At 43.5% G+C, this 14,253-nt stretch overlaps 1 protein-coding gene across 6 annotated transcripts in view; it reads right to left on the bottom strand.

The window, feature by feature from the left end:
• The window catches only part of TRIT1 (tRNA isopentenyltransferase 1), a 92,440-nt gene that overhangs the window by 20,869 nt on the left and 57,318 nt on the right, over positions 1 to 14,253 (bottom strand). For 2 of the 6 annotated variants that reach the window (XM_044237908.1, XM_044237904.1), the window contains exons 7-11: positions 13,829 to 13,941; positions 13,490 to 13,567; positions 10,577 to 10,686; positions 10,133 to 10,250; positions 6,674 to 7,480 (exon numbers count right to left, since the gene is read on the bottom strand). In XM_044237908.1, the coding sequence (XP_044093843.1) occupies positions 7,311 to 7,480; positions 10,133 to 10,250; positions 10,577 to 10,686; positions 13,490 to 13,567; positions 13,829 to 13,941 (589 nt within the window). In that variant the 3' untranslated portion in view covers positions 6,674 to 7,310. Of the gene's footprint in view, positions 1 to 4,258; positions 4,278 to 5,113; positions 5,125 to 6,673; positions 7,481 to 10,132; positions 10,251 to 10,576; positions 10,687 to 13,489; positions 13,568 to 13,828; positions 13,942 to 14,253 lie in introns of those variants that run through there. The other 4 variants (XM_044237907.1, XM_044237906.1, XM_044237905.1 and 1 more) reach the window with 4 other exon arrangements.

Consider the following 14,253-nt stretch of genomic DNA (forward strand, 5'->3'; position numbering starts at 1 on the left):
AAACCAACACTTCAGGAGTATTAACAATTTTTCCACACGAAGCAAATAAATCCAATTAAAAACTGGACACTGCGTTGCCAGTAAATGGCAACAACCATGATGTTTTCAAAAGGACCTCATTTAATCCTTAGGATGTCCTCTGGAATAGAGACAATAACCCCATTTTATATATAAGGAAACTCAGGCTGTGTGAGCAATTTTCCCAAGGTCACAGAGACAGTATATTGGATAGGAAAGTATTCCTATCAAATAGCAGTTTTGGTTGTTTCCTTTCTTTTCCCCTCACATAAACAGAAGTCCGCAGGAAGGGAGTTGCAGCCCTTAGTTCAGTTACTCTGCAATTCCACCAAAATACCTCTCACTCCTTCCCACCATCTTGAGAGTGTTTGCCATTTGGCCCTGTGGCTCCTGCAGTCTCTCGTTCCTTAGGACACTTTTCAAACCCATCTTTAAAAATCTCACCGGCCAAGATTTTGTACAGCTTTACTTTCTGAAGTATTTCAGCAGTCGGCTCATACAGCTCACTGATTTCACAGATGGGGAAATAGATCTGCCCCTAGCAAGATAGCAAAGCTAATTAGTTACACCAGCCTGGAGTCCAGGGCTCTTTCCAGGATACAAGTATTTAGTGGAGACTGCAAGTTTCCCACCAAAATCTGTTCTCCCTTTTTTTCTTGGCACATGGCTTGACTGCATTACTCAGCCTCCTCTGCAGGTAGGCGCGGAGAGCCATGACTAAGTTCTTGCCAAAGGAAAGTGCGAGGTATGTGTGCTACTGCAGGGTCCAGGCCTTAAGGCTTCCGGTGTCTCCTCTGTGCTGTTTCCCCTTCCCACCAGTGATGACCTAGCTTCACTCATGCAGATGATAAAATGACAATGCCCACCCAGAGGCTGGAAAAACATGATATAAGGAACCCGTCCATGTCCCTGAATGACTGCTTGGAGCACAGCTGCCCCACTGACCTGGGCCGATCACTTCAGAAAAGTTAACTACTCCCCCAGAGCTGTTATGTGAGAAAGAAACAAACTTCTTTGTTCCTTAAGCCACTGTATTGTTGAGCTTCTTTGTTATAGCAGCTTAGCCTTTTATCCTAACTAATACAACCATGCAGCTTCCTTTGTACGTATTCAGAATAGCTTTACAAGTGACCCGTTAGCCATCTTTTTAGAAAATAGCCCTAACTGCCCAAGCACGTGATAAATACTGAAATTCCTTCCTCTGGCTACTATCTCAAGATTTTCTTCATCCTGGTTAAGGTTATTTAATGATTAAAACAGATCATTTATGTAGAGACCTACTTAGCTTTTATGCTTTCATGTAATTACTTCAACAAATACTGGATTTTCCACATGTTGGGGATATACAGACAGGTTACTGCATTCATAAAAGCTTGCCTTCTAGTGTTTTTTTGTTGGTGGTGTTTTTAATGTCATGTTTTAAGCAGAAAAACCTCTCTGTAGGAACTGAGGCTAAGAATGCAGTTACTGAGGGTTACAAAGGATCAAACCACGTACCTAGCCTACAGATGAACTGTTTTCCTGGTTGGCCCTAAAAATCAAGCAAAATATTTTGAAGACTAAGAATCCAGCTCTCTGATATTCAGTCAAAGTACTTCCTACCCACTTAAAAACAGCATTGCCTTAACTATAAGAAGTGCAGAGCCTAGTTAAGATTTTTACTTCCTGGGGTGCCTGGGTGGCTCAGTGGGTTAAGCCACTGCCTTCAGCTCAGGTCATGATCTTGGGGTCCTGGGATGGAGTCCCGCATCGGGCTCTCTGCTCAGCAGGAAGCCTGCTTCCCTCTCTCTCTCTCCCTGCCCCTCTGTCTACTTGTGGTCTCTCTCTGTCAAATAAATAAATAAAATCTTTAAAAAAAAAAAAAAAAGATTTTTACTTTCTTTTTCGACCTCATCTCAATAAAACTGGGGCAAAAAATTTTTTACTGACAAAGGTAGGTGGACCAGATAGCTTCCTGAGTGCTGGAATCAATTACCAAAGCCATTTAGAGAGCATTGCTGTGGAATGGAGACTCTGAGCACCTGGACCAAAGGGATTGGCTTGTCTGGGGATTAGTTGAGGCCAGATGGTACAAAATGGCACTCCTCACCCTCGATCCAGGCTGAACAGATAGCCCAGAGCTGGTCTCCCTGGTCCTTTCCAGCTCTCAAATGAGATATGGAATGAGATATTTAGTAACAGTAACAGAGGGAGCTTTGTCCTGGCTTTGCCACAACCTGCTCTAGGGCTATGGAATATCCATGTTCGGGGCTTGATTTCCCATCTGCACAAGAAGGTGCTGAGGATCCTTTCATCCTTATATTTATGACAATCACTAGGAAGAACTACTTTCCTTCCTTACACTCAACAGCAAGGTCATTCAGAAGGCAGCAGGCAGAGAAGGGGAAATCTACCTCAATGCAGGGCCTCAGATCAGGGCACCAAGCTGATTTCTAGTGAGTGTTCCTCTTCCCTACACTCTCTGCTGATGGTGAAGGAATTAATCTTGTTGAATTTACAGTTTCTAAGAACAGAGGCAGTGGGTCCAATGACAGTGCCTTAAATTTCATAGGTACTTCATAAATATTAGGCATTTGGATTTCTTTCTTTCAGGAAATTCCTGATTTCCAATTGCCACAGAGATAGCAGTGATTCAATAAGAAGCTGCTGCTCCAAGTATTTCAGGTGAAAGGATTAAAGGCTTCTGGAGGTGGGATTATTAAAACTAGTTTTTCCTGCTTCTCCACTGAAACTTTTTTTAAAGCTTTAAAATATATTTAGTGACTTAAGTGAAGAGCATTTCAGAGACGAAGGCTCCTCCTAAAATTACAGGTGGCTTAACAGTGCCTCAGCTCGGGCCGGCTGCTCCGTGCTGTGCTCCTGGGCCCAGTCCCTCTGCACGCTGGTTACTGGGGAGAGAAACAGTCTCTCCCTCCCAGGACTGTGTAGGAGACTGCATATAACACGCTCAGTCCTGTCTGACTCACAGTTAAGTATCCGTCCCCACTTCCAGTGGAAGATGTGACCTCTGCTCTGTTAGCTCCAGAAGTAGTTAATGTAAAACTGACTGGGAAAAACTATATTATGTTCCATGTAAAGAACAACATGGGGTGGATACAGAGATAATTTCTCCTTTGGCTTAGAAAAATGTATTCTTGAAATTCAAAGTCATTAAGAATGAGTAAAGCTCAATAAAACTCAAGGGGTCCAGGATATTCCACCCACAGAGTGTGGAAGGAGGGAGGAGAAGCCACTGGAGTCACGTTGAGAACCTCAGCTTTCCAGGTCACGCCGTACGATATCTGCAGACCTGGCTCCAAACCCTGAGCTAGCATCACACTCTGCCCTGTTGTGTCACGTGCCTTCCCCCAATGCATGCACACACTCCCACACACCAAGGGGGTGGGGCGTAAGGCTTTGGATTACTCGCTCTTACAGGAAGTGTGATTTCTTTGCAGCCTTATTACAGCTATAATTCGATAATTATTTAATCAGTGTGGACTTTCTGGATCACCAATGTAGCCTCTGAGTCTGGCAAAGCACCAAGCATATGGAAGTTCTGAGGTATCTGCTGGCTGAACGAATGGGCTGGCCATAGCTTAAGAATCTGTCAGGGACTTGGGACACCTGGGTGGCTCAGTGGGTTAAAGCCTCTGCCTTCAGCTCAGGTCATGATCCCAGGGTCCTGGGATCGAGCCCCGCATCGGGCTCTGCTCAGCGGGGAGCCTGCTTCCTCCTCTCTCTCTGCCAGCCTCTCTGCCTACTTGTGATCTCTGTCTGTCAAATAAATGAATAAAATCTTAAAAAAAAAAAGAAGAATTTGTCAGGGACTGGTTTGGGCCTAAGCCCTAGCATCTGAATTAAGTTCAGTGTATGAGGTTAAGTGAACCCTGCTGGAGTTAACTGGGGAATCTAGCATAAATGGTTAAGGCCCAACACAAAAGACCTGACAGAGGTGGCAGGAGAAATCCATGTACACCCAGATGCTGCTTACAGGGGAGGTGACAGATGAAGAGAGTATGTGCTAATGGTTATCTTTTGGGTAAGAGGTGGGGGGGTTTGTGGAGGGCGTGGATACATATTTCTATTTGTTCATTTTTGCATTAAAAAACTCTTGAGGGGGGCGCCTGGGTGGCTCAGTGGGTTAAGCCGCTACCTTCGGCTCAGGTCATGATCGCGGGGTCCTGGGATCGAGTCCCGCGTCGGGCTCTCTGCTCAGCCGGGAGCCTGCTTCCTTCTCTCTCTCTCTGCCTGCCTCTCTGCCTGCTTGTGATCTCTCTCTGTCAAATAAATAAATAAAATCTTAAAAAAAAAACAAAGAAAAAACCTCTTGAGGGCTCCCTGGGTGGCTCAGTCGTTAAGCGTCTGCCTTTGGCTCAGGTCATGATCCCAGGGTCCTGGGACTGAGCCCTGTATCAGGGTCCCTGCTCAGCGGGGAGCTTGCTTCTCTGTCAAATAAATAAATAAAACCTTTTAAATAAATAAATAAATACTCTTGAGAGAGATTAAAAAACTAGTAAGTATCTACTTGGGGAGAAGGGGATAGAAATGGGAGTGACATTTCTCAAAGAATGTCTTTTTTTTTTTTTAAAGATTTTATTTAGGGGCACCCAGGTGGGTCAGTTGGTTGGGCGTCTGCCTTCCACTCAGGTCAAGATCCTGTCAGGGACCTGGCATGGAGCCCCACGTCAGGCTCCCTGCTGGGTGGGGAATCTACATCTCCCTCTGCCCAGTCCCCTCTACCACTCCCTGCTTGTGCTCTTTCAAATACAAAACATTTTTTTTTTTAAATAAAGATTTTATTTCAGAGATAGAGCGGAGAGCCACCTAGGGGCCCCTCAATGAATGTCTTTTGATATCATTTTGATTTTGAACTATGTAAACAAATTTAGTGGAAAAAATGACTTTTAAAAAATGTTAGAAGGAAAAAGAAAAAAAAGGTAAGGCTATGGAATTCAGCAGTGTTTTAAAAAAGGTCAGCCAGGGGGCACCTGGGTGGCTCAGTGGGTTAAGCCTCTGCCTTCAGCTCAGGTCATGATCTCAGGGTCCTGGGATCGAGTCCCACATCAGGCTCTCTGCTCGGCGGGGAGCCTGCTTCCTCCTCTCTTGCCTACTTGTGATCTCTCTCTGTCAAATAAATAAAATCTTTAAAAATAAAAAAAGGTCAGCCAGGATTCATAGTTCTTTATCCTCTCTTCCTACACACAGCTAACCAAGAACTGCTTTTTTTTTTTTTTTTTTAATTTTATTTATTTATTTGACAGACAGAGATCACAAATAGGCAGAGAGGCAGGCAGAGAGAGAGCGGGGAAAGCAGTCTCCCTGCTGAGCAGAGAGCCCGAAACAGGGCTCAATCCCAGGACCCTGGGATCATGACCTGAGCTGAAGGCAGAGGCTTAACCCACTGAGCCACCCAGGCACCCTACCAAGAACTGCTTTTTAAGGTCCAGCAGAAATGCTCCTTCTTCCATGATCCTCTTCCCCTCTCTTTCCTCCCTTCCAAAGTATAATACACAAAATATATACACACCTCTTATGGCCTTTAGATATTCTCTTCCCTAGACTGGCTGTTGGTACAGTATGAACAAAGCTCCCTGAAAACAAGAACGACCTCTCATTTTATCTCCATTTTCCCTCTAGCCTCTCATCTAGTAGATTCTGAACAAATAATGTATTACATGAATGAGGTTATGGCTTAATGGATACACCTTGTTTGGGGTGATGAAAAATTTTGGAAATAGAGGTGATCGTTGCATAGCATTATGAACATAATTAATGCTGCTGGACTACAAACACAAAAATGCTTAATTTTATGCTAAATACATACATGTACTCAACACTGCTAGAAATCACACATCTCCAATAACCCTCTATGTCTTCCTGGAATATAGTAAGTGCTCAATAAACATTTGCTAAATAATGACTAGACAGGGGCGCCTGGGTGGCTCAGTCATTAAGCATTTGCCTTCAACTCAATCCAGTGTCCTGGGATTGAGCCCCACATCAGGCTTTCAGCTCAGTGGGAAGCCTGCTTCTTCCTCTCCCACTCCCCTGGCTTGTGTTCCCTCTCTTGCTGTCTCAAATAAATAAATAAATAGATAAAAATCTTAAAAAAAAAATAGTGACTAGACAGAAAGATCATTAAGACGAATGTTAAGTTTGAGAAAACATGATAATGTTTTTGTTTTGTTTTGTTTTTTTACGTAGGATCTAAGCCCAGTGTGGAGCCCAAAGTAGGATGTGAAGATCAAGATCTGAGCTGAGATCAAGAATAGGATGCTTTTTTTTTTTTTTTTTTTTTTAAGATTTTATTTATTTGACAGAGAGAGACACAGCGAGAGAGGGAACACAAGCAGGGGGAGTGACAGAGGGAGAAGCAGGCTTCCTGCTGAACAGGGAGTCACAATGTGGGGCTCGATCCCAGGATCCTGGGATCATGACCGGAGTCAAAGGCAGACACCCAACAACTGAGCCACCCAGGTGCCCTTAGGATGCTTAACCAATTGAGCCCCCTGGTGCCCCAATGCGATCATGTATATTGATTATAGAGCCTACTATGTATAAACTAGACATGGTATATATATATATATATATATATATATATATATATATATATATATATATATTTTTTTTTTAAGGACTAAAGAGACTCCTAGAAACTTTTTCTTTATTTAACTTTTAATAAAAATATAGACTCTTAACTCAATAAAAAGATAGCAGTGATAGTAATTATCACACAGGAGGAGCTCAACAAATGTCAAAGTCTTTAGTTTTCAAGCCACATCATGACCACCTCCTTCTCTCCTTCTCAGTGGAATCCAACAACTGGCTAAGTTCACTTAATCATCTCACTGGGGCTGGGCCTTTCCTGCCATTCACCCAAATCCAGAACTCCTGATTTGTGGCTCACAATACTTCAGTCATCTTTTATAGAAGTGGAAATGAGGTATTTTTAGCCACAGTCAGGGACATAAAACTTCTTTTTTAAGGGATATAGGAAATTCAGGTATTCATTACCAAAAAGATCCTCAAGTATTAAAAAGTGCAATCTGTGCCTCTTTCAAAAATAGAACTTTTTGGGTTGAAAGAAAAAAAATTCCTTCCCAGAATCATCATTACCAGGCACATCAGCCAAACAGGGAGCTAACAAGTCCTGCTGTTTCCATGACAAAGAACACTGAAACTACACCACTGCAGAAAGAAAATGGTGGGGGCTTTCTGCATAGCATTCCTCAGTTCAGACAGGGACACAGACATAGCCCTCCCTCCTGAACTGGGTCCCTACCTGTGCAAAGGCTACTGGACATTTCTCTTTAAACACCAGATTTCAGCTCTTTCTCATTCTGCCCTGGGGACCCTTTCTCTTCAGGCTCTTTGTCACAGTCTGCAGAAATACTCTGACTCTCAATGGTAGCAAGAGCATCCAAGTCCAATCTTCTTCTCTTCCTCAGTTGGTGCAAGTGGGATTTGGATTTTATATGTGCTAAGACAGAACAAAACAAAAACAACTCATTAGAACTTTCTAGAATCAATCCTAGAAGCATACAAAACTAACTATATAATCCTTTTCTTTAACAATAACAGGATCAACACATACTGGTAGAGCTGCGTAGCATTTTTAAGGGAAAGCGAAGTTAAAGGGCCAGCAAGCTACCATGCAGTCAGTGTATCCTGCTGGGTGCTTTACATCACTAATCCTCACAGCCATCTTGCAGGATAGTATTATTCAGCTCATTTTATACAGGAGGAAACTGAATTTCACCAAGGACTTAGATTTTGTCCAAGGACACACAGCAGGTAAGTTCTTCGGCTCACCTATAGTACAAAAAGAGACGAAACTTTCCAGAATCAGGGCTCTAGACTCAATCTTCCAGAACGTGGCTTCTTGTTACAGATAGATTACCTTTCAACTCACTCAGCTAAAAAGTTACAAATCCAAATCCTTGTCTATATTGCAGAATAGATGCTCTGTCCCACATCAGACCTAGAGCTGTCCTTGCACTTCTTTCCTGCTCACACAGGTTACCCCTGCTGATCTGACATCCCTCTGCCTGGGTTAGACAAGCCATCTGAATGACTAATCCACAAGGTTCCCATTCTCCAAGCACACAATGCTCCAGAGAGATAACAGGAAGCATTCTTCTCTGCCAATCCTTTTTGAGAGCCCACAGAAGCAGTAAAACTGAAAGATCACTGTTGCCTGATACCAATTTCTGACCTCTCACCATGAAAACTGTTTCCATCCTCATACTAGCTTCTTTCTACTTTTTCTTTTTCAAGGAAATTTTCTTTGGAAGCCTCTAAAGGCATAGACAACCAGATTAAATTATCTTTGATATCTATTAAAAACATCATTTTAAGGTTTCAAAGCAAAAAACAAGTAAGGAAGAGGTTAGAAGTCAAAGAAAAGTTTACTTGGGGGAAAAAAGTCAGCTTTATTCTCCAGCTAGAGCCTAAGGCAAGAAAGGGCTTCTGGCCTGGCTCGCCACGGCAGCAGGAGATGGGAGCAAGGACTTGACAGATGGCACTATAGAAGGGCTCACACAAGCTAAGCTCACAAAGGCTCACAAATGTTGTTTCTTTAAGGCTATCCCTGAAGGACATTAGACAAACTGAACCACTAAGTTTCCTTTAGAAAAAAAACAATCAGACACTCTCTTTCTCTTCCCCTTTCATCATTATAAACCAACGACAATCGAGGCTTCTTCTGCTGCTTGGGCAAATCACGCCATCCCCAATCTCTGACAATGGAGTTCATTTTGCCAGCATTACCAGTTAAAAGAACTAATCATTCTATTGGTTGGTATGGGTAGAAAACTCTATTTCTAGGAGAATCCCATTCACAGCAGTGCTCTGAACAGGATTCTAGCCACTGGGTCCCTACAAGCCCTACTGTGCTCAAAAGGAGTGAGCCTTAAAAAAATTTCAAACAGAATGTAAACTCAAGACTTGGGAGGCCCTGGCCTTTTCTGGGCTTTGACTAGAGGACTGCAAGAACCCGACAGGGGAGTTCAGTGTGACTCTGTGGCAGAAGTGAATCCAGGCTCTACAACAGTGAAAAGGAGCCTAAGGTCAGGGCCCATGCTGCTTAGTCAAGAGTACCTTTAAAGAAGACATCACCCTTTGGCCACCTCCTTTATACAAGTCTGACTTTCATAGCATCTTTTTTTTTTTTTAAGATTTTTTTTTTTTTAAAGATTTATTTATTTGAAAGAGAGAGTGTGTATGCATGCATGGGGAAGGGGGTGGGGACAGAGTAGCAGCAGAGGGAGAGAATCCCCAAAGCAGACTACCTGCTGAGCACAGTTCATGACCTGAGCTAAAACCAAGAGTTGGACATTTAACCTACTGGAGCCACCCAGGTGCCCCTGCTTTCACAGCTTAACACTTTTCATCACAGCTTTAGCAATCACCACCATTTCAATATATTACCTTAAAAATTACCAAAGAGATCCCATTTTCAAAGACTGTACTCAGGAGGAGTAACTGAACTCCCCCTACCCTCCCAGCTGTTTCTGCTTCCTTGGTCTCTTGGGTGAGTTGGCTGGTTTCCCTTACAATCTCACCTCATCCACACTGAGTTTTAAACATGAAAGGCCAAGAAATTCCTAGAAGGTAGGATCAGGAAAGTCAAAGGAGCTCTGGAAAGTTAACTGCAGATCTCTCAGTATAAAATATCTACTCTAGGGGCCCCTGGGTGGCTCAGTTTAGTTAAGCGTCTGCCCTCAGCTCAGATCATGGTCCCAGGGTCCTGGAACTGAGCCCCACGTTGGGGGGGTGGTCCTTGCTCAGTGTGGAGCCTGCTTCTCCCTCTCCCTCTGCCTGCTGCTCCCCCTGCTTGTGCTTATGCTCTCTCTTCTGTCAAATAAATAAATAAAATCTTAAAAAATAAATAAAATATCTACTCTAGCTGAAGATGGAGCGCATATGATCTTCCTTTGAAAATCAGAATACAAAGATAACTCTCCAAAATGGGAAAGTCTCTATAAAATTTGAGTACTTAGGGGCTCTTAGAGGAATCTGGCCGTCCCTTTACAAATAAGTAGACTCAAGCATTCAACCCATCAAATACCTTAAATTTCACAAGGTCACTGTGAATCACCTTTACAGTTCTCCGTGTCCTTCCCAGACTCACCTGCCCATTCACGGTCCCCAATGATGATTCGATCACAGAGGTCACACATGTGGTAACTTCTCTTGTTCTCCATTTCATTGCATGGCATCTTTACTGGAGCAGCTGCAGGCTTGCGGCCCTGAAAGAACAAGGGGGGTGGAGGGTGGCAGGGTGGGAGAGAAGCAATCGACTCAGAGAGATTTGGATCTCATTCTCTGATATTAAGAGAAGTGGGATTTTCCCAAGATTCCTTTTTCTCATCCCACAGAACAGGTGGACTATAGACAGATTTTAGCAACCTTTGTAAATGTGAAAGTAGAAACACAGCCTCCAGAGATCTAAAAGCAGCCAACTCTTCTGCTCTATTCCATGAAAAAGAAAGTTTGGTTTCCTGCCAACAAAGGTGCCAACTAAGGAAAGGTCTCTGAAAGCCAGACAATACGCAGTACTGTGATTAATGATCACCTGGATGAAACTTTGCACGATTTCAAGAGCAGGTTCAAGAACAGACTCTTCCCACTTCGAGACATCAGATACTTCTAAGCCATATACTGGGGGGACACTGGGACCAGGTCCTAATGATGACAAAGAGAAATTGTGAGAAGTCAGCCTCAAAGACCCACTCAATTCTGCTCCCAGGACTCCAAAATCCTCAAAGGAAATAAAAGGGGCCAAAGGAATAAACATTCTGATCATAACATTCATTCTAGCCAGAAACATGAACCAAACAACTACATACAATACAAGAATGATCAAGAAGGTTTACTGAACTGTAGCCAACTAGTCTACCCGAATAATCTAGAGACTTCTAGAGATAGGATCTTCCAGATCAGTCAGAAAAACAGAACAGAGTAACAGCTCTAGTGACAACCATGTGGGCTACAATATGAAGATAGCATATCAAAGGAGTAAATAACAGGTTGAAGTAAATGCCTGTTCTAAGTTGCCTGTCATCTTACAGTGATGTTCCTCTTGTGGCAAGAGAGTTCACACCTTCTTTAGGAACAGACACTAGTCTCAGGTTTGTATATATCCCTTCAGCAGTATGGCATTTATGAAACTTGTTGATACCATAAGGATATTCAGGGACTGAGACAGAAGAATATCTATCAATGAGCCACTATATCTGAGAACTAGAAAGAAGCCTTGACTGAACTAGTTGAGGCCCTTCCTTCAGGAAACAGATCTAGAGGAGTATTCAAGAAATACCCTTTGGTAAATACTTCTGAATGGAGAGGTGACTAGGGATAGCCTAGAGTAAAGCTACAGGCATTCTGCCCATTGGAGCCAACACTGTTTAGTCTCTGCTGGTAGCTTCCCCTGTCAATGGACACACTAAATTGCCTTCCATAGCTAGGTCAAGTCAGTTGTCTAAAGGCAAAGAGCATCTCCGCATGGACAAAAACATCAAAGTCCTTCGGATGCCAACGGCTGGCAGGTGCTGGCCTTTTGATTGTGCCAACCACAAGTAAGATTCTTCATAAAATGGACTGCGTTGCACCTGCCACCACACGGAAAGGTGAGACTGGGAGGGTGCAGGCAGCATCCACAGCACACCTGGCCTTGGCTAAGCTCTGCACCTGTTTCCAGGCCACTCTATATTTTCCTTTCCCCTCTCAGTCCTTTGTTGGGTTTCTGTGCCCTGTCTAAGCACCTTTCAACAAGTTCTCGGCTCCCAGCTGCTATTTCTGGCTTGGGTCCAAGGCCAAGTTGGGGCGGGGAAGTCCCTCTGGCTTCTTGCCAGAGCCATGTCCCAGCAGACTAGCCCTGGCCAATCACACACAGCTCCTGGTTTATAAGGCAGCTGTGCCTTTCACTCTAGCACCAGGACTGAGCCGGCATACACATGAATGAGGAATGGGCAGATGATGCACTGTGCCATCAATCCCTCCTGACTCAGGGATGGGGGAATTATTGTGGCTTTACCACAGGGGGAAGTCTCAAATCATTACAAAAAACATCTTTTGTTACAGACTAATTGTTAGCCCCGGGGAGAAGAGAAGCTGCACTAGAAATCTGTAGTAGTGAATTTCAGTTGATGCAATTCGATTTCGGTATTAGCTGAAGCCAAGAATTCTCCTATCTGACAGGACATGCAGAGACAGCAGGGTAAGTAGAAGGAAGTATAAAGAGCCCCTTGGTGCCAGAACTACCCCAGAGATGCCGGGCTGAGAGCGAGTGTGGGAGAAAGAACTTCAGCTATTAGTGGTCAACAACACAGATCGAGATGTTTCTGTTCAGAGGCCCTGAAGAGCAGAGGGGAAGCCTCAGCTGTCCTTAACTATAACTGAAAGCAGAAATCTAACAGCAAAAGGCAAACAGGAGATGATTCAAAAGCATATTTAAGAAATGTCCATAAGATAAAGTTGGTGTTTCACGTAATCTCTTTTAAGGTAATCTCCTTTTAGCTTATAACTGCACAATTTCTTACCTGAGGCCCAATAGCAATGCTGTCTAGCTAAAGTTATGGCTATAGGAATCAAGAAGAGCACTAAAAAGTACAATGTGTGTGTGTGTGGGGGGGGTGTCAGGCCTGTAATCAATATTGCTTATTCAGCTGGCAGATTTTTGGCAATATATTTAACTTCCTGAAGCCTCCTTTGCCTTATCTGCAAAAATCAAAGAATAACACCTACCTCACAGGCTCAGTAATATATGTATATCACCAAATTTAGTGTCAAAGACACAGTCCTCACTTTGGCAGCATATATACTAGAAGACACAGAACAAGGTCAAAAGAAGGAGAATTTCCTTCCCTGTTCCTTAAAAGTGCTGTTCAATTGAAGGCAAAGCTGCAGCACTCGGAAGCACCACGTACCGGAAAGTGAAGGCAACGCTGGAAGCAAGGATGTAGGTTTGACTTTTGCAACTGCTCATGTGGTCTACAAACCATTTTTTCTTTCTTTTCTTTTCTTTCTTTTTTTTTTTTTTAAAGTAATCTCTACACCCAGTATGGGGCCCAAACTCACTACCCCTGAGATCAAGAGTAACATGCTCTTCCAACTGAGCCAGCCAGATGCCCGAGAACCATGTGAATTAGGAAAGCCTCCCTAAAGAAATCTGACTGCACTTCAGGTACAAAATCTGAAGCTGAAGTCACCCTTGAGCACCAACTCTATTTCGGTGTTGCTAGTATGCTCTTAACCTGTTTGTAGCTACCACCTGGATGTTCAACTCCTCATTGGAAAGATTTCATTTGTTTTCTGAGACATTACGAAGAAGTATCCTGCACAATCATAGGTGCAGTAGACCCTCTCCCAGATCGGGTCCCCAAAGCTTAGGACAGGTCCAGAAACTAAAGTTCCTTTTCTGGGTGAGCTAAGGATCTATATTCTACTGGAAACAGACCCAGGGGATAAGGAAAAACATGAGACTTACTGCTCAAAAATCGGTTTTTAACCCATCGGTTTTGCTTCCGGGCATATCTCTTAGTCACTTGTTTCAGAGACTCAATACCTGAAAGACAAGGTAGATCTAAGAACCTCTAAGTTCTGACACAGCCAAAAGGCAAGCCCTCCCAGCCCAGCAGAAGAGAAATCAACCATAGCAGCACACTGGAGTATACTTGGTAGACAAAAATCTCAGTTCTGAGTTGAAGGCCATTTGGGAGAAGGCCATTTGGGACTCTTCTGACCTCAGCTCTTTCTCAGACCATACCAGCGGCGCACTCTGCCATCCAAGGATGTTCAAGACTAGGTTAAATGGAAGAATTCACACCTTTCTTTAGAAGCTGGTTACTAGTCTCTGGTGTGCATTTTCCCTCAGTGACCAGGTACTCGTGAAATTCCTTGAAGCCAATGGATTGGAAGATACCGTGTTGATAGTCCTGGCTGGGAACAGGAGAGCATCAGCAGATGAGCCACTGCATCTGAGAGGGCTTAGAGAAGATCTAGCTGAGCCATTTCATCTCATAGATGAGAAACTAAGATCCTCAACAGTTACATATTCTCTAAACTCCTTCTTCCACCACCCCCCACCAGCTCCCTGGTTAGTTCTCTTGGAAACTCATTCCTAGGAATGTCTGACAGATTAGAAAAGTGCAACTGTAACAAGTACACTAGACTGCCTTCCAACAAGCCTTGCCAATGCCAAGGACAAAGGCTAATTTACAAGTAGATCCAAAGCCAGTATTACATTTATGG

The sequence above is a fragment of the Neovison vison genome, chromosome 2, assembly GCF_020171115.1.
Source record: "Neovison vison isolate M4711 chromosome 2, ASM_NN_V1, whole genome shotgun sequence".
In the NCBI taxonomy this organism is placed as follows: domain Eukaryota; kingdom Metazoa; phylum Chordata; class Mammalia; order Carnivora; family Mustelidae; genus Neogale; species Neogale vison.